General features: G+C 36.8%; 1 protein-coding gene across 1 annotated transcript in view; it reads right to left on the reverse strand.

Moving 5' to 3' along the window:
- LOC128649747 (phospholipid-transporting ATPase ABCA1-like) overlaps positions 1–24,956 on the reverse strand; it is a 2,013,556-nt gene that overhangs the window by 768,640 nt on the left and 1,219,960 nt on the right. The window contains exon 31 of the mRNA XM_053703184.1: positions 6,535–6,727. Within this exon, the coding sequence (XP_053559159.1) occupies positions 6,535–6,727 (193 nt within the window). The remainder of the gene's footprint in view (positions 1–6,534; positions 6,728–24,956) is intronic.

The raw sequence follows: 24,956 nt of genomic DNA on the forward strand, positions 1-24,956 counted from the left end.
TTTAAGCAAACCTTCCAATTTTTTATCCATAGGATCTTTGAAAGCACAACTATCCTCGATAGGAATAGTAGTGCGCTTGTTTAGAGTAGAAACTGCCCCCCTCGACCTTAGGGACTGTCTGCCATAAGTCCTTTCTGGGGTCGACCATAGGAAATAATTTCTTAAATATAGGAGGGGGAACAAAAGGTATGCCAGGCTTCTCCCACTCCTTATTCACTATGTCCGCCACCCGCTTGGGTATAGGAAAAGCGTCGGGATGCACCGGAACCTCTAGGAACTTGTCCATCTTGCATAATTTTTCTGGAATGACCAAGTTGTCACAATCATCCAGAGTAGATAACACCTCCTTAAGCAGTGCGCGGAGATGTTCTAATTTAAATTTAAATGTCACAACATCAGGTTCAGCCTGTTGAGAAATTTTTCCTGAATCTGAAATTTCCCCATCTAACAAAACCTCCCTCATGGCCCCTTCAGATTGGTGTGAGGGTATGACAGAACAATTATCATCAGCGCCCTCCTGCTCTTCAGTGTTTAAAACAGAGCAATCACGCTTTCTCTGATAAGTAGGCATTTTGGATAAAATATTTGCTATGGAGTTATCCATTACAGCCGTCAATTGTTGCATGGTAATAAGCATTGGCACGCTAGAAGTACTAGGGGCCTCCTGCGTGGGCAAAACTGGCGTAGACACAGAAGGAGATGATGTAGAACCATGTCTACTCCCTTCATCTGAGGAATCATCTTGGGCAATTTCATTATCTGTGGCAGTACTGTCCTTACTTTGTTTGGACGCTATGGCACAATTATCACACAATTTTGAAGGGGGAGACACATTGGCTTTCATACATATAGAACATAGCTTATCTGAAGGCACAGACATGTTAAACAGGCTTAAACTTGTCAATAAAACACAAAAACCGTTTTAAAACAAAACCGTTACTGTCTCTTTAAATTTTAAACAGAGCACACTTTATTACTGAATATGTGAAAAAATATGAAGGAATTGTTCAAAGACCACAGTGTCTTAAAGCATTAAAAGTATTGCACACCAATTTTCAGAGCTTTAACCCTTAAAATAATGAAACCGGAGCCGGTTACAGATTTAACCCCTATACAGTCCCAGCTACAGCCTTTGCTGTGACTATACCAAGCCCAGAGGGGAATACGATACCAAATGACGCCTTCTAGGAGCTTTTCCAACTACTTTCAGGTCCTCACACATGCATCTGCATGTCTTGCTCTCAAAAACAACTGCGCAGTAATGGCACGAAAATGAGGCTCAGCCTACAACTGGGAAGGCCCTTCCTGACTGGAAAAGGTGTCTAACATAGTGCCTGACGTTAAAAAACGTTCCCCAAGTTTATAAGTGTGAATTATCAGCAAAAACATGTATAAAATGTCCAAATAAAGCAATCGATTTAGCCCATAAAAGTGTCTACCAGTTTTATAGCCCATATTAAGCCCTTTATTCTGTTTGAGACTAAGAAAATGGCTTACAGGTCCCCATGAGGGGAAATAACAGCCCTCCAGCATTACAGAGTCTTGTTAGAAATATGGCTAGTCATACCTTAAGCGGAAAAGTCTGCTAACTGTTTCCCCCAACTGAAGTTACTTCATCTCAACAGTCCTATGTGGAAACAGCAATCGATTTTAGTTACTGTCTGCTAAAATCATCTTCCTCTCACAAACAGAAATCTTCATCTTTTTCTGTTTCAGAGTAAATAGTACATACCAGCACTATTTTAAAATAACAAACTCTTGATAGTAGAATAAAAAAAAAAACTACAACTAAACACCACATACTCTTAACCATCTCCGTGGAGATGTTGCCTGTGCAACGGCAAAGAGAATGACTGGGGTGGGCGGAGCATAGGAGGGACTATATGGCCAGCTTTGCTGGGACTCTTTGCCATTTCCTGTTGGGGAAGAGATATTTCCACAAGTAAGGATGACGCCGTGGACCGGACACACCAATGTTTTAGAAAGCAAAAATAATTGCGCCAATGAATAGTTTTATACAGCACAATCATGCTGTAACTATCACCTTTCTTACCTTTCTATACAAATAATTAGGATACCCCCAGAAAAAAAAGTCAAGCCATTATAACTATGACAATCACATGACTGCTCTAAGGACAAGAAGCCCATTGTTTTAACTGTATAATGGAGATGTGGGGCTCTAATAAACATTAAAGGGATACTAAAGTCAAAATTAAACTGTCATGATTCAGATACCGTATGCAATGTAAAACCAATCCAGTTCACTTCTATTATGAAAATTTACATAATCCTTTTATATGCACACATTCTGAGGCACATGCTCCTACTGAGCATGTGCAAGAGAGCACAGTATATCTGTATATGTGTTTTGGGATTGGCTGACAACTGTCACATGATATAAAGGAGGGGGAAATATAATTATTCTTAAATTTGAAAAACAAAATCATTGCCTTTTTATTATGTATTTGTCAATAATACTGTTCTAACTTAAAGGTTCTTTAAGGAGCCAAGACAATATGATTATAGATAAAATGGTTAAAGGGACATTAAACACTTTGAGATGGCAATATAAAATAAATAGTATATATATATAAAAAAAACTCTGCAATATACTTTCATTATTTATTTTGTACCCTTTTCCTGTAATTCCATTCTGAAATTGTGAGCTTTTCAGTTCCTGTCAGAAGTAGAAGTGCAGAACACTGTTATATTACACACAGCCATTGGCTGCACACTCTAGTGACCTATTTACAACTGTCCCTAAATTGGCCACAGCAAAGAAGGTAACCTAAGTTACAACATGGCAGCTCCCATTGCTTTATAGACACTAAAACCCTACACTTATTTTGTCAATATTTAAACAACGAATGAAAGGTTAAAAAATACATCTACTGTACATGCTATTCTCAGACTAATCTTTTCTTTGAATGAATAATTCTATCTAGCATTTATTTAGGGCCAGATTACGAGTGGAACGCTAACAGACAGTTATGCATAATTGATAAGGGGTTTATCGCAGGTGATAGTGCTCGGTTTACCGCTCATATTACAAGTTGAAAGTAAACGTGATCGCTTGAGCGCAATTGAAGTTAACGCATCAGGTTATCGCGTCCTCAGAGTTCTAGTTAACTGTTTCGCAAAAGAAAAAAGCTGCAAAAAACCCTATCACAAATATATTTAAAAAAAAAGTACAGTTACATTCAAAATAACACCATCTGATTAAAAAATATTTTTTTAAAAAAAACTGCACACAAAAGTTATAAGGGCTCAAAGATATGAGGTCTCAGGTGTTAGAAAAAAAGACATGTCTAAAGATGTATATGTATGTATTTACATGTCTGTGTGTGAACATTTGTATTTATGTATATTTATGTATTTACAGACATATATACACATATCTAAATTATAATCACATTTGTAACGCATCTGTTGCTATCGCTAGTTGCGCACGCATCCTCAAAGGAATATTGGCTGCACGAGGCAGCCAAAAGAATGTTAACTGGCGTGCAGCCAAAAGAATGCACCTGGATGCAGTGAAGCTGCATCCCGGTGGATTCCGAAAATGACAGGGTGCCATTTTTGGAATCCACCTAGATGCAGTGTGGGCAAACCCGAAGCCTTAAAAAAAAAAAAAAACAAACACGTAACCGCCCGCACGTTCTGAATGAAGATAGAAGATGATGGAGCCGCCTTTGGGTGGCTATTTTTTTAGATTAGTGTTTTTTGGGCTGGAAAAGAGCGGATTGCCCTTTTAAGTGCAGTAAAAGAGCTGAATGACCTTTTAAGGGCAATGCCCATACAAATGCCCCTTTAGGGGCAATGGGTAGTTTAGTTTTTTTTTAGTGTTAGTTTTTTTATTTTGGGGGCTTAGTGGGTGGGGGGGGGTTTACTGTTAGGGGGGATTTAGTAATTTTTAAATGTAAAAGAGCTGTTTAACTTACGGCAATGCCTTACAAAAGGCACTTTTAAGGGCTATTGGTAGTTTAGTATTAGATTAGGGGGTGTTTTTATTTTGGGGTAATTTTTTATTTTTATAGGGGTATTAGTTTAGGTTTAATTTTTTTTATATTTTGGATAGCTTTGTTTAATTTTTCTGTAATTTTACTTTTTTTATTTTTTGTAACTTTAGCTTGGGGGTTTGTATTTTTTAAACATAGACTGCCCTCTGGGCAGGCTTATCGCCTAGTAAACACATAAATACATGTGTACACATAAAGCATATATACAAGTGTATTGTAACCCTTTGCAGTTAAGTAGATGAAAACATGTAAATGCATATTTATGCAATATTCATGTTTAATAAAGTGTTATACTATGTATTTACTGTAAATATTTAACATTCCTATGTTCTGCACATAGCATAATATTTTCTATGTAATTCTAAACAGATATTTATATATATATATATATATATATATATATATACCTTTATATAACCATGTATATGTGTATATATATATATATATATATATATATATATATATATATATGTATAAATATATTGAAATATAAGCACAAAGAAGCGCATCCTTGATTCAAGGTAATTATATTAAACATTTATTGGAGCACATAATCATATGCACTTACTAGAATTAAAAAATAAAATCGCCTTAGAACGGAGTTCAAATCAATTGCGGCTCCGGATGGCTCTCCAGGCACTCTGCACTGCTTTACGCCACTCATGGAAATCCGCTAAAGGCAAATGGTAAATTCTCAGTGACTTCTGTATAGTAAGTGATAAGGCAACTGTAGACCGATCCATCTACGCGTTTCGTCTGGCCTCTGCAGACTTTTTCAAGACGCTTGGATCACCTGATACGAATGTCTTAAAAAAGTCTGCAGAGGCCAGACGAAACGTGTGCCTGGAGAGCCACCCGGAGCCGCAATTGATTTGAACTCCGCTCTAAGGCGATTTTATTTTTTAATTCTAGTAAGTGCATATGATTATGTGCTCCAATAAATAAATAAATCAATAATTAATATATTTACCTTGAATCGAGGATACACGTCTTTTTGCTTATATTTCAGTGTTTCTTTGCCTGAGTACTCCTTAGTGCTCAGAAAGAGTGGAAGCTGCACCTGTGTTTCCTTAAAGGGAGAACTATCCATTTCTAGGAAACCAAGACTTCACATCTAGGTGAATTATACATACTCCCCGAGGCACGTCTGTGGTTTATTGAAAGTGGGTCTTCAATGTAAGATCTATACATCAGGACTGATTAAGGGAACCTTCAGAAGAGTGGGACTATCTTTCTGGTCTGTATGCCAATACACTCAAGATTTTTACGTTTGAAAATTTTGATTGAGGTAGACCAAGTCTACCCTAACTAAATGATTGTAATTACTAATTGTTGTCTATTATTGCACTACTGCTTTGCGCAGCTTTGAAATTGTTTGTGTTGTCTTACTAAGGTATAAATATATATTGTACAAAAATATCATGAGATATATATATAGAAATATGTATTTATGATTATTCTGCTATGTGAAGAGCATTTGAATATGAAATATTCATATTTTCATGTTGGTTTAGTGCAGACGAGAATATGCGATCGAGCATGCGAGTAGGGTGTTTGTTTTTCTACTTTTTTTGGTCCATTGACTTCTATGGGGGAATATGTGTACGTGTACACAATATTCTAAGTTTGGCTTTTTGCACTCGTCAGGTTAGTTCGAGATTACTTTCAAAACAGTTTACTTTCAACTCATAATACGAACGCAACCAACTAGAGCAAAAAGCTTACTTCTAGCGCAGTTAACGCTCAGGTTGGAGCGTTAAATAATGCTCTTCTTGTAATCTAGCCCTTAGGGGCATATTTATCAAAGTGTGAGCGGACATGATAAGATGTAGCATATCATGTCCGCTGCACATCAATAAATGCCGACAGCATACGCTGTCGGCATTTATCATTGCACAAGCAGTTCACCAGAACTGCTTGTGCAGTACAGCCCTCTGCAGATTTGCGGCCAATTGGCCGCTAGCAGGGTGTGTGAATCAACCCAATCATATTTGATCGGGTTGATTTCTGTCCGCCTCCTCAGAACAGGTGGACAAGTTATGGAGCAGCGACAAGTTATGGGACATCAAGCTCCTTTCGGAGCTTGATAATTCGTCCCCTTAGTGTTTAATGTCACTTTAAATATGAACTTAAATAAAATAGTTAGATTACAAAAAAAAAAACAATAATGAAAGCATGAACTATAGATTGTTTTCAGTCTTGAGGGCTCATTGTTTCTGAATGTATCCTTCAGTTTATTTATCTCCAACACTTCTAATTTCTACAACATTAATTTATAGTAAAGAATAACACCTTGTTCTAAGAATGACATTTTTTATTTTAAATATCAGATAAAAATAACTAGAAGCAAGTTATTGTAGGTTTCCAATGTTGAAACCTGAACACACAGTGGTTTGAGGATATTGCCAGTAAAACCGAAGTTACTTTGCCACACAATCCATATTATTATCAATATGTTTACCAGTGGGTTCCTCTACAGGCAGCAACAAGTTATTTGGTTTACAGGAGCACTTACCTCTTGGGGAGGAAGTCCACCAGCTCCAAGAGGGCACTCTGGCAACATCAAAGTCTTTTCTGGAGTGCTGCATTCACAAGATGGAGAGGGATTGCTCATGCTCCAGTTGCCATTGTTGATTATGTCAGAGACAGCCTGGGATACTGGTGGAGAATACCAATCACTGGTACCATTTGTTGCACAAGGCAGATTTCTATGTAAATAAAAGGTACATGTATGAATTTTAGTCTCATTACAGAAAGTAGCATAGCTTAATAAACAGCATAACACTAAATGCACAAGTACCATTAAATGGACACTAACCTTAAGCCATCTATATATATATATAAACCCATGAAAAACCTTGCCGGTATTAGTACTAATAGCAATATTTAATAAACAGTGACATTTTGGGTGGCGAACCACTTCCTCAGACCATTAAAAAAAATCTATATATATCACACACACACACATCATACAGGCAGATGGAAAAATATCTCTATAGTTTACTATTCTGAGTGGTAAAGTTACTAGCCCAGATACCATAATAGCCTGTAAGGAAAAAGGAGAGGGCTAGCCCCTCACTTTCTTCTACTTCACATGTGCAACTAGCAATGAAAGGGTCCTTTTACTCGAGGTAGGGGAAGGCAGAACAATTAATCAACTGACAAAACAAAGTTGCATTATACATTGTATATGGTCCGTGTATTTATAAGAACCATAAAAACAAGCAAAAAACTTGCTGAACATTATTTACAACAAACCAACTTATGAAAGATTACACACACACACACACACACACATATATATATAGTAAAACACTTTAAAGTTATTTTTGCAAATCCTGCAATTGTAAGAGGTTTTGTAAATACGTATATAAAGAACTGTGCAAAGACTTTCAAACGCACCTAAAGATACCTATTATGAAACACACAGTACAAAATAAAATGTAGGTAATAAATATTAGACAATTGCAAAAAAATAAATAAATACAAATGGTATTCTTTTGTAAAATGAATGAATTATTTGAATTAAATTTTACCAAAATCAGTTCATTAGTTAATTTAGTGTGTCCATTTAATGGGACACTAAAGCCAGAATTAAATTAGGTATACAGTTTTAAGAGACTTAACTTTCATTATCAAATTATGCTAAGGTTTTCTTATACCCACACTTTTGGAGGCACCTGCTTCTACTGAGCATGTGCAAGAGTTCACAGTGTATTATTGTCTGTTATTGGCTGATGGATGTCACATGATACAGGGGGGTAGCAAATTGAAGTACATTTTTAAATTTGTCAGAGAAAAAATTCTTGCTTAAAATTCAGATTAAATATATTATTTAATTTGATTATGTACTTGTTGGTTGTGAATTCTACTGTATTTGATGGTCCCTTAAAAGGGAAAATAAATGAACTAATGAACATTTTTGAAGTTGTTCAATATATTGTTTAGTTAATAAACACATTTTGACAATTACAAATTTGTTAATTTATTTTGCAACCCCCCCCCCCCACATTTTTGCATGTCTAATACTTACAAGATTGAAAGTGAATTATTTAGTGCTGTACTTTATTGTACATTTTCTCTGCTTATTATTGAGAAATTGAGACATGCCCCTCAGTGAGATATAGGATTTTCAATGTATTCTTTTCTCTTTTGAAACCTATGAGAGCCCTCACAGTTATTTCCTACAGGGAGTGCAGAATTATTAGGCAAATAAGTATTTTGACCACATCATCCTCTTTATGCATGTTGTCTTACTCCAAGCTGTATAGGCTCGAAAGCCTACTACCAATTAAGTATATTAGGTGATGTGCATCTCTGTAATGAGAAGGGGTGTGGTCTAATGACATCAACACCCTATATCAGGTGTGCATAATTATTAGGCAACTTCCTTTCCTTTGGCAAAATGGGTCAAAAGAAGGACTTGACAGGCTCAGAAAAGTAAAAAATAGTGAGATATCTTGCAGAGGGATGCAGCACTCTTAAAATTGCAAAGGTTCTGAAGCGTGATCATTGAACAATCAAGCGTTTCATTCAAAATAGTCAACAGGGTCGCAAGAAGCGCGTGGAAAAACCAAGGCGCAAAATAACTGCCCATGAACTGAGAAAAGTCAAGCGTGCAGCTGCCAAGATGCCACTTGCCACCAGTTTGGCCATATTTCAGAGCTGCAACATCACTGGAGTGCCCAAAAGCACAAGGTGTGCAATACTCAGAGACATGGCCAAGGTAAGAAAGGCTGAAAGACGGCCACCACTGAACAAGACACACAAGCTGAAACGTCAAGACTGTGCCAAGAAATATCTCAAGACTGATTTTTCTAAGGTTTTATGGACTGATGAAATGAGAGTGAGTCTTGATGGGCCAGATGGATGGGCCCGTGGCTGGATTGGTAAAGGGCAGAGAGCTCCAGTCCGACTCAAATGCCAGCAAGGTGGAGGTGGAGTACTGGTTTGGGCTGGTATCATCAAAGATGAGCTTGTGGGGCCTTTTCGGGTTGAGGATGGAGTCAAGCTCAACTCCCAGTCCTACTGCCAGTTTCTGGAAGACACCTTCTTCAAGCAGTGGTACAGGAAGAAGTCTGCATCCTTCAAGAAAAACATGATTTTCATGCAGGACAATGCTCCATCACACACGTCCAAGTACTCCACAGCATGGCTGGCAAGAAAGGGTATAAAAGAAGAAAATCTAATGACATGGCCTCCTTGTTCACCTGATCTGAACCCCATTGAGAACCTGTGGTCCATCATCAAATGTGAGATTTACAAGGAGGGAAAACAGTACACCTCTCTGAACAGTGTCTGGGAGGCTGTGGTTGCTGCTGCACGCAATGTTGATGGTGAACAGATCAAAACACTGACAGAATCCATGGATGGCAGGCTTTTGAGTGTCCTTGCAAAGAAAGGTGGCTATATTGGTCACTGATTTGTTTTTGTTTTGTTTTTGAATGTCAGAAATGTATATTTGTGAATGTTGAGATGTTATATTGGTTTCACTGGTAAAAATAAATAATTGAAATGGGTATATATTTGTTTTTTGTTAAGTTGCCTAATAATTATGCACAGTAATAGTCACCTGCACACACAGATATCCCCCTAAAATAGCTATAACTAAAAACAAACTAAAAACTACTTCCAAAACTATTCAGCTTTGATATTAATGAGTTTTTTGGGTTCATTGAGAACATGGTTGTTGTTCAATAATAAAAATAATCCTCAAAAATACAACTTGCCTAATAATTCTGCACTCCCTGTATCTTCCCAGCAAGCTTTAAAGAATCTAGGGCAGTGAACAATTTTCAGCCTCAAGCAACAGAGATGGAATTACTGACAATCTAAAATAAGAGATTTGACACGCCGGCTATGCCAAGCTCCATTTTTTCTATTTAAATCTCCGTTTTAAAACAACAGTAGAAATCTATTATATGGTTTATTTATAACAAACAAAACTACAAAGCAGCTAATGCACAGTGTATATGTTAATTTAAAAAATAGTTTCCTCTATCTATTTTATCAGTTACTGATTCAGATGTTCTGTATTTACAAATATGTGTTTTAAGAAATGCATCAAACAATATGTGCAAACGAGTGATGCTAATCATACAAACTACATAAATACTGTACAACAAATAACACATTTTTTGTATGCGAAGGGAAAACAGTTCAATATAGTTTTGTACTTTGTGATACTCATATTAGGATGTAAACTGATTGGTATTGCTATTAAAGGGACAGAAAGTCAAAATTAAAGGGACATGAAAGCCAAAATATTTATTTCATGATTCAAATTGGACATACAATTTTAAATAACTTTCCAATTTACTTACAGTACAGTACGGCAGCAGTTTTCCAACAATATTATACATTAGCAAGAGTACTAGATGGCAGCACTAATTTCTGTCATGTAGTGATCCAGACATGTGCACACTACCTATCTAGATATCACTTCAACAAAGAATAAAAAAGAATAAAGTAAGTTTGATTATAGAAGTAAATTGGAATCTTTTTAAAATTTGTATTCTCTGTCTTACTTTTATTATCAATTTTGCTTAGTTTTCTTGTATCCTTTGTTAAAAAGCAATCCTAGGTGAGCTCAAGAGCGTGTAGCTTTCTGTGGCAGCAGTGTATGTAACTATGTAGAAAATTGATACTAACATTGTTGCAAACACTGCTGCCAGATGGCTAAAGATACGTGCACACTCCTGAGCTCACCTGGGATTACTTTTTAACAAAGGATACAAGAGAAATAAGCAATATTGACAATAGACGTACATTCAAGTTGTTTAAAATTGTATGTTCTATCCAATCCATTTAAAGGGACAGTCTACTCCAGCATTATATTGTTTAAAAAACAATTCCCCAGTTTTGCATAACTATCAAGGTTATATTAATATACTTATTACCTTTGTGCTTACTTTGTATCTAAGCCTCTGCAGACTGCCCCCTTATTTCAGTTCTTTTGACAGAGTAGCATTTTAGCCAATCAGTGCTGACTTATAAATAACTCAACGCGAGTGAGCACAATATTATCTATATGGCACACATGAACTGCAGGAACTCCTGTACTCAAGTCATATGACCTTTAGATATAGCCGTATATAAAAAAAAGAATATTAACTTGTTCTTTGTGTCCTGTTTTGCAATACAAAAAATATGCAACATACAGCTAGCTACCTCTGAAGAAAGGCTACCTTTAAAAGTAAAACTCAATGTTTTGCATATCATTTACCAACTAAAGGAAAATAATGCTGATACAGGAATGGAAACTTCAATTTCATAAAAGACAAAACACACGCTAATAATAAATGTCACAGAATTATCGCGCTTGATTCTCCGGGTTTTCATTTGTACAGATGTTTGCACCTTAACCCCTTAATGACCACAGCACTTTTCCATTTTCTGTCCGTTTGGGACCAAGGCTATTTTTACATTTTTGCGGTGTTTGTGTTTAGCTGTAATTTTCCTCTTACTCATTTACTGTACCCACACATATTATATACCGTTTTTCTCGCCATTAAATTAACTTTCTAAAAATACCATTATTTTCATAATATCTTATAATTTACTATAAAACATTTTATAAAATATGAGGAAAAAATGGAAAAAAACACACTTTTTTTAACTTTGACCCCCAAAATCTGTTACACATCTACAACCACCAAAAAACACCCATGCTAAATAGTTTCTAAATGTTGTCCTGAGTTTAGAAATACCCAATGTTTACATGTTCTTTGCTTTTTTTGTAAGTTATAGGGCCATAAATACAAGTAGCATTTTGCTATTTCCAAACTACTTTTTTTCGAAATTAGCGCTAGTTACATTAGAACACTAATATCTTTCAGGAATCTCTGAATATCCATTGACATGTATATATTTTTTTTTAGAAGACATCCCAAAGTATTGATCTAGGCCAATTTTGGTATATTTCATGCCACCATTTCACCGCCAAATGCGATCAAATACAAAAAATCGTTCACTTTTTCACAAATTTTTTCACAAACTTTCGGTTTCTCACTGAAATTATTTACAAACAGCTTGTGCAATTATGGCACAAATGGTTGTAAATGCTTCTCTGGGATCCCCTTTGTTCAGAAATAGCAGACATATATGGCTTTGGCATTGCTTTTTGGTAATTAAAAGGCCGCTAAATGCCGCTGCGCACCACACGTGTATTATGCCCAGCAGTGCAGGGGTTAATTAGGGAGCTTGTAGGGAGCTTGTATGGTTAATTTAGCTTTAGTGTAGTGTAGTAGACAACCCAAAGTATTGATCTAGGCCCATTTTGGTATATTTCATGCCACCATTTCACCGCCAAATGCGATCAAATAAAAAAAAAACGTTAATTTTTTCACAATTTTAGGTTTCTCACAGCTTGTGCAATTATGGCACAAATGGTTGTAAATGCTTCTCTGGGATCCCCTTTGTTCAGAAATAGCAGATATATATGACTTTGGCGTTGCTTTCTGGTAATTAGAAGGCTGCAAAATGCTGCTGCGCATCACACGTGTATTATGGCTAGCAGTGAAGGGGTTAATTAAGAAGTTTGTAGGGAGCTTGCAGGGTTAATTTTAGCTTTAGTGTAGAGATCAGCCTCCCACCTGACACATCAAACCCCCTGATCCCTCCCAAACAGCTCCCTTCCCTCCCCCACCCCACAATTGTCCCCGCCATCTTAAGTACTGGCAGAAAGTCTGCCAGTACTAAAATAAAAGCTTTTTGGGGGGTTTAGGTTTTTAAAAATAAAATAAAAAAAATTCTTCTGCTGTGTAGGACCCCCCTTAGCCTCCAACCTCCCTGATCCCCCCCAAAACAGCTCTGTAACCTTCCCCATCTGCCTTATTGGGGGCCATCTTGGGTACTGGCAGCTGTCTGCCAGTACCCAGCTTGCACAAAAAAGGGCTTTTTTTTTCTTAGTTTTTTTTTTTTTTCTGTAGTGTAGCTTCCCCAAACCCCCCACCACCACCACCACAAACCCCCACCACCTCATTGATCGTTTTTGTTTTTTTTACTTTTTTTAACCGATTTATTTTAAACCTTTTTCTGTAGTGTAGCGGTTCCCACCCGCTCCCTCCCCGTGCACGCGCCCGCCCGCCCTCCCGTGCACGCGCGCAAGTCCGTGCGCGCCCCCGGGCATCCCCGCCCACGATCCCGCCCCCCTCCACATCTCCAGGGCCATCGATGGCCGCCACCCGCCTCCCGGTACTGCTCCCACCCACCAACGAAGGAAGCCACCGATCTCCGGTGCAGAGAGGGCCACAGAGTGGCTCTCTCTGCATCGGATGGCTTCAAAAGGTTATTGCAGGATGCCTCCATATCGAGGCATCACTGCAATAACCGGAAAGCAGCTGAAAGCGAGCAGGATCGCTTCCAGCTGCTTTCCACACCGAGGACGTGCAGGGTACGTTCTCAGGCGTTAACTGCCTTTTTTTTGAGGACGCACCCTGCACGTCCTCGGTCGTTAAGGGGTTAAAGGGACAGTAAACCTCAAAAATAATGTTATATAATTCTGCACATAGTGCAGAATTATATAACATTATATTAGCGCAAACCTTATAAAACATAATATACCCGCTCAGAAGAGCACAGAGAGCGGGTCTGTAAAACAGACGTTTTTTTAAAAAAAATCAAAGGGTATATTATGTTTTATAAAGTTTGCGCTAATATAATGTTATATAATTCTGCACTATGTGCAGAATTATATAACATTATTTTTAAGGTTTACTGACACTTTAATTGTTATATTTTTTATAAACAACAAATTGACTGAAAAGTAGAAAAGACAAATCGGGCAAAGAAGAACAAAACAAGTGCTACCATCAACTGTGCAAAAGAACGGGTAGGGCTTGTGCACTCTCACCAACATGAAAGAAAACAAAATGCATGCTCATCCGATAAATTAGTTTTCTTTTGTCAGATGGTAAGAGTCCTCGAGAAGACCACCATGTAATAGGGGAGGGACAAACAGTTAAAGGGACAGTCTAGTCAAAATTAAACTTTCATGATTCAGATAAGGCATTTTTAAATTTTTCTAATTTACTTTTATCATCAAATTTGCTTTGTTCTTTTGGTATTTTTTATTGAAAGCTAAACCTAGGAAGGCTCATATGCTAATTTCTAAGGCCGCCTCTTATCTCAGAGCATTTTTACAGTTTTTCACAGCTAGACAGCTCTAGTTCATGTGTGCCATATAGATAACATTTGTGCTCACTTCCCTGGAGTTATTTATGAGTCAGCACTGATTGGCTAAAATGTAAGTCTGTCAAAAGAACTGAAATAAGGGGGCAGTCTTGCAGAGGCTTACATACAAGGTAATCATAGCGGTAAAAATTATATTAATATAACTGTGTTGGTTAGGCAAAACTTGGGAATAGATAATAAAAAGATTATCTATATTTTAAAACAATAAAATATCTGGATTAGATTGTCCCTTTAAAAGGATTGTATAGAACATAGAATTGTAAAGAAATTTCCCTTTAAGGCTGTCATGTTACTGATCAGGAACTATGGCCCCCAGAACTTTCCTACCAAAAGCAGCCTCTGAAAAGGCAAGTGATAAAACTTTGAAAAAGTATGCATAGAAGATAAAGTAGCCACCTCACAAATCTGTTGTATGGAAGATTCATTACGGAAGGCCCAAGAAGTGGCAACTGTTGAATGAGCAGTAATGCACTTGGAGGTATCTTCCAGGTATGAATTAATTCCTTAAGGCAAGTAGCTGAGGTAAATTACAGTTTTTTTTACCCTGGAAAGACCTAGACCCAGAAATATAAACAAACATAGAAGTTAATAAGTCTAGTTTTTTTTTTGTAGCTTTAACAAAATATTTTAAAGCTCTAACAACATCCAAGTAATGAACAAGTTGCTCCTTAAAATTCTTAAGAACTGAATATAAAAAAGAAACCACAATCTCTTGGTTGATAGCATCTGTAGAGACCACCTTACTACCTTAGGAAGAAAGGAATAGCATGTTTAAAGACCAGCCTTCTTCTGATGTAATAAAGGCCATTCTGAGAGGAAGCGACCAAGGTGGGCACAAAGATATTTAAATCAGATCTGCAAACCAAATCCTTCAAGGCCACACCAGAGCGAACAAAATGGCCAAAGCTTGTTCTGGTTTGATTCTGGCTACCACCCTTCTAGGAGGAAATATATAAATCTGGTTTAATTAACAGAGAACCACTAAGACATCTATTAGATCCACCTGAGGATGGCCTGGCACAATATTGGGACTACTTGCGATTCAAGTAAGAGGCCATGAAATCTATCTTTGGCAAGCCCCAATGTCTCACTACCTGGTTAAAAATATTTGGCAAACCCCAATGTTTCAACACCTGCCCAGAGACCACTCTGCTGAGTGAAGACACGGGCAACTGAAAAAGTCAGATCAGTCAATTTTTTACACCCTAGATGTGGATAGCTGAGATAATGCAGTGATGACATTCTACCAAATTGATAATGCTGGATGCTTCCTCTATCACAAGGTAACTGTGACTTCCTAATTGGTGACTGCTACTACTATGACATTGTAGGATTGGAATCAAAGAAAGGTTTCCTGCCTGAAACTGGGCCAACTCTGGAGAGCCCCTGAGAGTGCACAGAGTTGCAAAATGTTTATTCGCAACATTGCCGCCTCTCTAGGAGATAACACTTCCTGTACTCTAGGAAACCCCCAGAATGTTTCCCAACTTTGCAAGTTGGCATCTGTGGTGATCCCCACCCATGCTGGCTGAAGAAAAGAAGCCCCCTGAACAAAGGATTGACAAGTCTGCAACCTTGTTATTGACTTTCTTGTTCTGTGATTTAACAGGATCTTCTGAGACAGATCCTCATAGTCTCCATTCCACTGATGCATCATCTGCAACTGGAGAGAGTGAAGAAGAAATCTGACAAAAGAAACTGCATCTGAGGCAGCAACCATGAGGCCCACAACTTCCATGCACTGAGCAACAGAATGCACTGAACTGAAGTTGAGTACAGGTCTGCTGCAGTCTCAGGCTGCGCTGGTCTGTCAGTGACAGAAGCATAGTTACTGAATTGATTACAAACATCAGAAAAGACACGCAGGTCAGATGAGTTAAAGAGGTTTTTGGAAGATTGATTTTTCAGCAGAAGAACCGCTTCTGTGTGAGACACACCCAAATGAAGAGAGGGTGACTAGACCAAAAAATTGTTCAAGTTTGGAACTACATAGATTCCTTGAGCTTGAACCGCAGTCAACAATGCTCCTATAACCTAGATAAATACTCTGGCTGCTGTTGCCAGACCAAATGAAATCACCACAAACTGATAGTGTTTGTTTAGGAAAGCAAATCTCAGGAATCTGACATGATCTTTGTGAATGGGAATATGTAAATAAGCACTGAAGGAAGAATAGTGTGAATTGTCTCCTTCTTGGTAGATTGAGCGTTTAGGAATTTGTTCAAAGTTTTGAGATCCAAGACCTGCCTTCTTTGGTATTGTTAAGAGATTATAATTCACCTCACTTCATCTTGTACACATTTGGGGAACTGAGGCATTCATGGAGAACGGGAGGGATTTAAGCTCTTGTATTTAGGGGTCCTTTTACCTCCTTAGTGACTGGATTGTAATTTTCACATGTGACAGTTGTGTAAACTCTCACCATGTGGTTAAAGAAATATAAAATATTCATATAACATCCAGATATATTTGCATTTTTCCTATGGACTCCTCTTAATCTCATTCTTTCCAAATATACTTATATTGTCTTTTTTCTTATAAAATAAGCTCCCTCCTTGTGCTAAATTCTAACCTTATCTCTACTACTGTGTTAAATTCAATTTTCCCTTATTTCTTCTAATGTCTTTCTTCTTATTTGCTTCTTCTTACTTTATTCCTTTATTTTATTCTAAACATTTTTTATTTTCTTTTATTTAGAAAGACAAACTTTAAATAACTGGGGCCCCTAGTCACAGTTTTTTTAGGCACTTCTTGACAGATGATACCACTACTAACACATGCATATAAAGATCCAGATAATGTGGACAAATGTTGTTAGTTCTCCATCCAATGTAGTTGAATCAATATGTCTTGGAGCTTTTTGTATTGGACTATGTAATTGTCAGAACTATTCAATCTTCATTCCTTTATTACTGCTTGTCAACTATAGTGACTCTGATGAAATTGTTGGATGGTGAAGGGCTTTTAAAGGCCTAGTTTATTTTGGAAAGAGAACACTAAATGCTGGTTTGAATTCATTGGAGGGCAGTGTACAATGAAGTATCTCCTAGTAAATTGACATACATGTTCTGTTTATAAGTTGTATCTCTCTGTGTACTACTCATTTAAGCTACTTACTTTAGTACAGAAAATATTGAGCAGCATTATATAAGTTAGAAGCAGCTAGGCCTTTAAACAGTAACCTATAAACATATTACCTTGTCTTTTTTGAATGGGTCTGCCTTAACGTTCCAATATCTAATAGCCAAGAAACACTACCTTCGTTCTTATAAAGTTGTATGAAAATAAACTAACACTAAACACTTAGCTTTATTTCTCTACCTCTCCCAGATCTAATTATCAGGTCTAAGATTAAATAATTGGGTACGTGTGTGTGTGTATTTTATATACAGTATATATATATATATATATATATATGTGTGTGTGTGTGTGTATTTTCATATATATAAATATATGTATGTATGTGTGTGTATTTTCATATATATAAATATATGTATGTATGTGTGTGTATTTTTATATATATATATATATATATATATATATATATATATATATATATATATATATATATATATCCAAAAAAAATTGCACCATATTAGGTACACTATTTTGTTTGTTATTGTTTAGGTTACTATGGTTACTACTTCCCCAAACCAAATGTGGGGACTTGTAGACCAATCTTTCAGTTGGCAGGATCTGTTGAGGCATTGGCACAAATGATTTAAAGGGGAGGTTATTCTTGCCCTTGCAAATTGCCCATCTAAGGGTGAATGCTTTGAAAATTTCAATAAGGTTTTGAAGATTATTATACAAAAAAGGTTTCGGGCATGAAGGTTTAGTTATGATTTAACTATTCTTCAAAAACTACTTATCCCCTAGTACCAAAAAGCCATGATTTCACTTAAAGTTAGGAGACAGCGCTACATCCAGCAACCACAACATAAAAGGAGAGCAAAATCATTCAACATATAAGACAATCTCTTTATTTTTTAAGATTCTAGATAAAATCCACATACATATGAATAAATTACTTTGTAAATGGGTTTTTTGAAGTTGCCTACTCATTTCTCAGAAATTAAATGTGGGTAAATGTGGAGCAGACACTCCCCCTCCCCCTTTACGTGTATATGAAAAGGCCTATAACATAAACAGGAGCCAACAGGAGTTTGTAAATGCGAGTACACATCTGACACTGTGGGGCTTGGTTAGGAGTCTGAAAATCAGCACAATATTATTAAAAAAGTAATCAAAACTATATATTTTTACAAAAACACTCCCAGATGGGCTATATAAATATATCATCTACAGAACATTTATGCATAGAAAAATCAATGTCCCTTTAACATCAATATAAATACATAGCTCCTCTGATGTATGTGCTTAAAACACATTTACTAAAAGAATTTATTCATATGTATGTGGATTTTTCCAGGAATTATTAGAAAGAGATTTTGAATGATTTTGCTCTCCTTGTATGTTGTGGTTGCTGGATTTAATGCGGTCTCCTAACTTTTTTAATTGAAGATCATTATTGTAGTGTGAGTTGTATGCAAATCTATGTTTTATATTTATGCACACACAGACGGACAAGTATTTAGAATTGGGAAGGGGGAGATACCTACTCCTCAAATATTGTACAAATGTTCTTTGTTTTGTGTTCCATTTCCATTTTAATTGATGATTTTTCAGTCAATAAAAGCAGACATTATTTTTTACTGTTATTAATTGTTAATAGAAATTTATTATAAAATGAACATTCTAACGCCTAGATTACGAGTCTTGAGAGGTCCCAACGCTGCTTTTTAACGCCCGCTGGTATTACGAGTCTGGCAGGTACAGGTGTACCGCTCACTTTTCTTCGAAGACTCGAGCATACCGCAAATCCACTTACATCAATTGCGTATCCTATCTTTTCAATGGGACTTGCATAACGCCGGTATTACGAGTCTTGGAAAAAGTGAGCGGTACAGCCTCTCCTGTCAAGAATGATACTGCATTTAAAAGTCAGTAGTTTTAAGGGCTAACGCCGTAGTATAAAACTCTTAACTAAAGTGCTAAAACCTACACTAATACCCATAAACTACCTATTAACCTCTAAACCGAGCCCCCCCCCCCCCATATCGCAAACACCAAAATAAAATTATTAACCCCTAATCTGCCAACCGGACATCGCCGCGACTGTAATAAATATATTAACCCCTAAACCGCCGCACTCCCGCATCACAAACACTACTTGCATTTTATTAACCCCTAATCTGCCGTCCCTAACATCGCCAACACCTACCTACCTACATTTATTAACCCCTAATCTGCCGCCCCAACGTCGCCGCCACTATATTAAATGTATTAACCCCTAAACCTAAGTCTAACCCTAACCCCCCCAACTTAAATATAATTTAAAATAATTGAAAAAAAATTACAATTAAATAAATAATTCCTATTTAAAACTAAATACTTACCTATAAAATAAACCCTAAGATAGCTACAATATAACTAATAGTTACATTGTAGCTAGCTTAGGGTTTATTTTTATTTTACAGGCAAGTTTGTATTTATTTTAATAGAATAGTTATTAAATAGTTATTAACTACTTAATAACTACCTAGCTAAAATAAATGCAAATTTACCTGTAAAATAAAACCTAATCTAAATTACAATTACACCTAACACTACACTATAATTAAAATAATTTCCTAAATTAACTACAATTAACTACAATTAAATTAAATAAACTAAAGTACGAAAAAAACACTAAATTACAGAAAAAATAAAATAATTACAAGAATTTTAAACTAATTACACCTAATCTAATCCCCCTAATAAAATAAAAAAGCCCCCCAAAATAATAAAATTCCCTACCCTATACTAAATTACAAATAGCCCTTAAAAGGGATTTTTGCGGGGCATGCCCCAAAGTAATCAGCTCTTTTACCTGTCAAAAAAATACCCCCCCAACATTAAAACCCACCACCCACACACCCAACCCTACTCTAAAACCCACCCAATCCCCCCTTAATAAAACCTCACACTAACCCCTTGAAGGTCACCCTACCTTGAGATGTCTTCACCCAGCTGGGCAAAAGTGGTCCTCCAGAGGGGCAGAAGTCTTCATCCGATCCGGGCAGAAGAGGACCTCCAGATGGCCAGAAGTCTTCATCCAGGCGGCATCTTCTATCTTCATCCATCCGGAGCGGAGCGGGTCCATCTTCAAGCCAGCCGACGTGGAGCATCCTCTTCTTCCGACGATTCCCGACGAATGAAGGTTCCTTTTAATGACGTCATCCAAGACGGCGTCCCTTGAATTCCGATTGGCTGATAGGATTCTATCAGCCAATCGGAATTAAGGTAGGAAAAATCCTATTGGCTGATGCAATCAGCCAATAGAATTGAGCTTGCATTCTATTGGCTGATTGGAACAGCCAATAGAATGTGAGCTCAATACCATTGGCTGATTGGATCAGCCAATAGGATTGAGCTTCAATTCTATTGGCTGATTGGATCAGCCAATAGGATTTTTCCTACCTTAATTCCGATTGGCTGATAGAATCTTATCAGCCAATTGGAATTCAAGGGACGCCATCTTGGATGACGTCATTTAAAGGAACCTTCATTCCTCGGGAGTCGTCAGAAGAAGAGGATGCTCCGCGTTGGCTGGCTTGAAGATGGACCCGCTCCGCTCCGGATGGATGAAGATAGAAGATGCCGCCTGGATGAAGATTTCTGGCCGTCTGGAGGTCCTCTTCTGCCCGGATCGGATGAAGACTTTTGCCCCTCTGGAGGACTACTTGTGCCCGGCTGGGTGAAGACATCTCAATGTAGGGTGATCTTCAAGGGGTTAGTGTGAGGGTTTTTTAAGGGGGTATTGTGTGGGTTTTAGAGTAGGGTTGTGTGTGTGTGTGGGTGGTGGGTTTTAATGTTGGGGGGTATTGTATTTTTTTTGACAGGTAAAAGAGCTGATTACTTTGGGGCAATGCCCCACAAAAAGCCCTTTTAATGGCTATTTGTAATTTAGTATAGGGTAGGGAATTTTATTATTTTGGGGGGGCTTTTTTATTTTATTAACGGGATTAGATTAGGTGTAATTAGTTTAAAATTCTTGTAATTATTTTATTTTTTTCTGTAATTTAGTGGGGTTTTTTCGTACTTTAGTTTAGTTTTTAAGTGTAATTGTAATTTAGGTTAGGTTTTATTTTACAGGTACTTTTGTATTTATTTTAGCTAGGTAGCTATTAAATAGTTAATAACTATTTAGTAACTATTCTACCTAGTTAAAATAAATACAAACTTGTCTGTAAAATAAAAATAAAACCTAAGATAGATACAATGTAACTATTAGTTATATTGTAGCTAGCTTAGGGTTTATTTTATAATTAAGTCTTTAGTTTTAAATAGGAATAATTTATTTAATTGTAGTTATTTTATTTACATTTATTTAAATTATATTTAAGTTAGGGGGTGTTAGGGTTAGGGTTAGACTAGGTTTTTTTTCAGCAGATTCTGCCCCATTGATTCCTATGGGGAAATCGTGCACGAGCACGTTTAGCCAGCTCACTGCTACCGTAAGCAACGCTGGTATTGAGGTGAGATGTGGAGCTAAATTTTGCTCTCTGCTCACTGTAATACCAGCGTTGTCTTAAGTGAGCGGTGAGAAAAAAATGCTCGTTAACACCGCACACCATTACCGACAAAAAATTGTAATCTAGCCATAAATTATTAATCTCAAATACTACAAAAAATTAGCTGACTGAAATGGAACAATCTGCTTTGCTATAATTTAATGTGTTTAAAGCATTATATAGAAAATGTTGGCAAATGTTTATTACAAGTTGTTCAGAAAATAATCATTGAGTTTCCCTTTCCAATGTCTGCCACATGAGGCTTTGGCATTTATGAACAAATATATGTTATTTTGTAAAGAATGTTCCATTTGACATGCCATCTAACACTTTGGCAGCAAATTATCTACAATTCTTGTGAAATGTACTTTCTGACGACTGGAAAAAAAAATGTACTTTGTTATTGGAACCATTTCTGTACTGACAGAAACAGCTGGAAACTGTGTAACAGTAGGAACACCAACATTGCCATCAATATTACAGTGCTGCTTCCCTGTCTATCTGAAAATGTTCAGCTATGGAGAATTCAGTTCCTGTTCATACAATACAACTAATATATTTTATAGACCCTGAAAAATAAAATAAATGACATCTCTGTAAAAAGTATTTTGACAGGCTTCATTCATCAGATTTTGAAATTTCCCAGCCACGTCATTTGTGTCTGTCAGTTTATCTATATTTTATATATATATATATATATATATATATATATATATATATATATATATATATATATATATATATATATATATATATATTGGGTATTACCCCATATTCAGATCATACAAAATTTGACAGGCAACATTCATCAGATTCTGAAATTTCCTAGCCACATGTCATTTGTGTCTGTCAGTCTATCTCTATTTAAACTTAAATAAGTCCGGTAAGTGCTATCCTTGTGTGTGTATATATATATATATATATATATATATATATATATATATGTTGCGGGTAAAGTCAAATATTGGCAAATCCTAGGATTACCCGGGTAAAACGGACATTACCCAAGCGGCTGTGGGTAAAGCCCAATGTATGATCATAGCACTGTAATTCCCTCCATCTTCACTATCTTTTTTGCCTCCAACCTGGGGCGTTCTTGTAAACCTCATTCACCAAGGTTCACTTGGGGTAAATGCCAGAGAAATGGTGGAGCGCCTTCCTTGAAGCCCCCAGGTGTAAGCAATAGAAATAGTGTAGATGGGGGAATTACAGTACATTGGGCTTTACCCACAGCCGCTTGTCCATTATACCCGGGTTATCCTAGGATTACCCGGATTTCTTACTTTACCCGTAACATATATATATATATATATATATATATATATATATATATAAAACAAAATTTATGCTTACCTGATAAATTATTTTCTTTTGGAATGATGATGGTCCACAGTCCTCCATAACATATATAATATATCTCCCACCACTAGGAGGAGGTCAACAACCCATACAAGAGCTTTAAAACCCTCCCACCTCATCTCTCTCTTAATTTATGTAGAGAATAGGAAAGGAAAGGTAGGAAAGGCAAAGCAGGGTCTATAGAGGTGTCATTAGAATTGTCGCCCATTCTTAAGCGGACGGGGCTTAAAAAGATAAAAATTTATCAGATAAGCATAATTTTTTTTTCTTTCGTAAAATGATGATGGTCCACAGTCCTCCATAACATATGGCATTAATACCAAGGCCGAAGGTCTATGTTACGGACAAGGTGGGAAAATACTTTTTCTGACAGTTCCTATTTAGCCGACACTGTGGCCTGAAGGACTTTTCTGCCAAAAGCTGCTTGCAAAGAAGCAAAGACATCAAAACACAAAAATTTAGAAAAAGTATGTAGAGAAGACCATGGCCTCTAGTTATCAAGCCGTCAACCTCAAATATGCTGGAATTCCGCAGCTTATTTGTGGCGAGGCTGATTCGCCTAAGTTATCAAGCCCTGCTGCCCGGCAAAAGTAGAATTTTGTGACGTAAGCTTCGATCCGCCGGACTCAGCCCGACACAGATCAATTCTTACATCACTCCAGATGTTCCGCACACAAGTCCGGCACAATCTGACTACTTTTGCTAGTTATCAAAAAACTAGCAGGTACGCTCGGTATTTTTCCGGCCCAGCGTACCTGGTTTCAATCCGCCGCCCTGGAGGCGGTGGATCCCATAGGAATCAATGGGAGTCTGACCATAGCGAAAGTTCATGTTCGCTGCTGCCCGACATCCCATTGATTCCTATGGGAGATGTCTGCACCTAACACCCTAACATGTACCCCGAGTCTAAACACCCCTAATCTGCCCCCCTACACCGCCGCAACTAAATAAATGTATTACCCCCTAAACTGCCGCTCCTGGAGCCCACCGCCACTCTAATAAACTGTTTAACCCCTGAACCGCCGCTCCCGGACCCCGCCGCCACTATAATAAATATGTTAACCCCTAAACCGCCACTCCCGGACCCCGCTGCAACTATAATATATATGTTAACCCCTAAACCGCCGCTCCCGGACCCCGCCACCACCTACATAATACCTATTAACCCCTATCCTGCCCCCCCTACACCGCCGCTATAATAAATTTATTAGCCCCTATCCTGCCCCCCTACACCGCTGCAACTATAATAAAATTATTAACCCCTAAACCTAAGTCTAACCCTAACACCCCCCTAACTTAAATATTAATTAAATACATCTAAATATTATAACTCTTATTAACTAAATTAATCCTATTTAAAAATAAATACTTACCTGTAAAATAAACCCTAAGATAGCTACAATATAAATAATAATTATATTGTAGCTATTTTAGGATTTATTTTTATTTTACAGGCAAATTTCAAATTATTTTAACCAGGTACAATAGCTATTAAATAGTTAATAACTATTTAATAGCTACCTAGTTAAAATAAAGAGAAATTTACCTGTAAAATAAATCCTAACCTAAGTTACAATTAAACCTAACACTACACTATCATTAAATTAATTAAATAAATTACCTACAAATAACTACAATTAAATACAATTAAATAAACTAACTAAAGTACAAAAAAATAAAAAAAATATAAGTTACAAAAAATAAAAAAAATAAGTTACAAACATTTATAAAATATATCAACAATTTTAAGCTACTTACACCTAATCTA

Source organism: Bombina bombina, chromosome 2 (assembly GCF_027579735.1).
Source record: "Bombina bombina isolate aBomBom1 chromosome 2, aBomBom1.pri, whole genome shotgun sequence".
Lineage (NCBI taxonomy): Eukaryota > Metazoa > Chordata > Amphibia > Anura > Bombinatoridae > Bombina > Bombina bombina.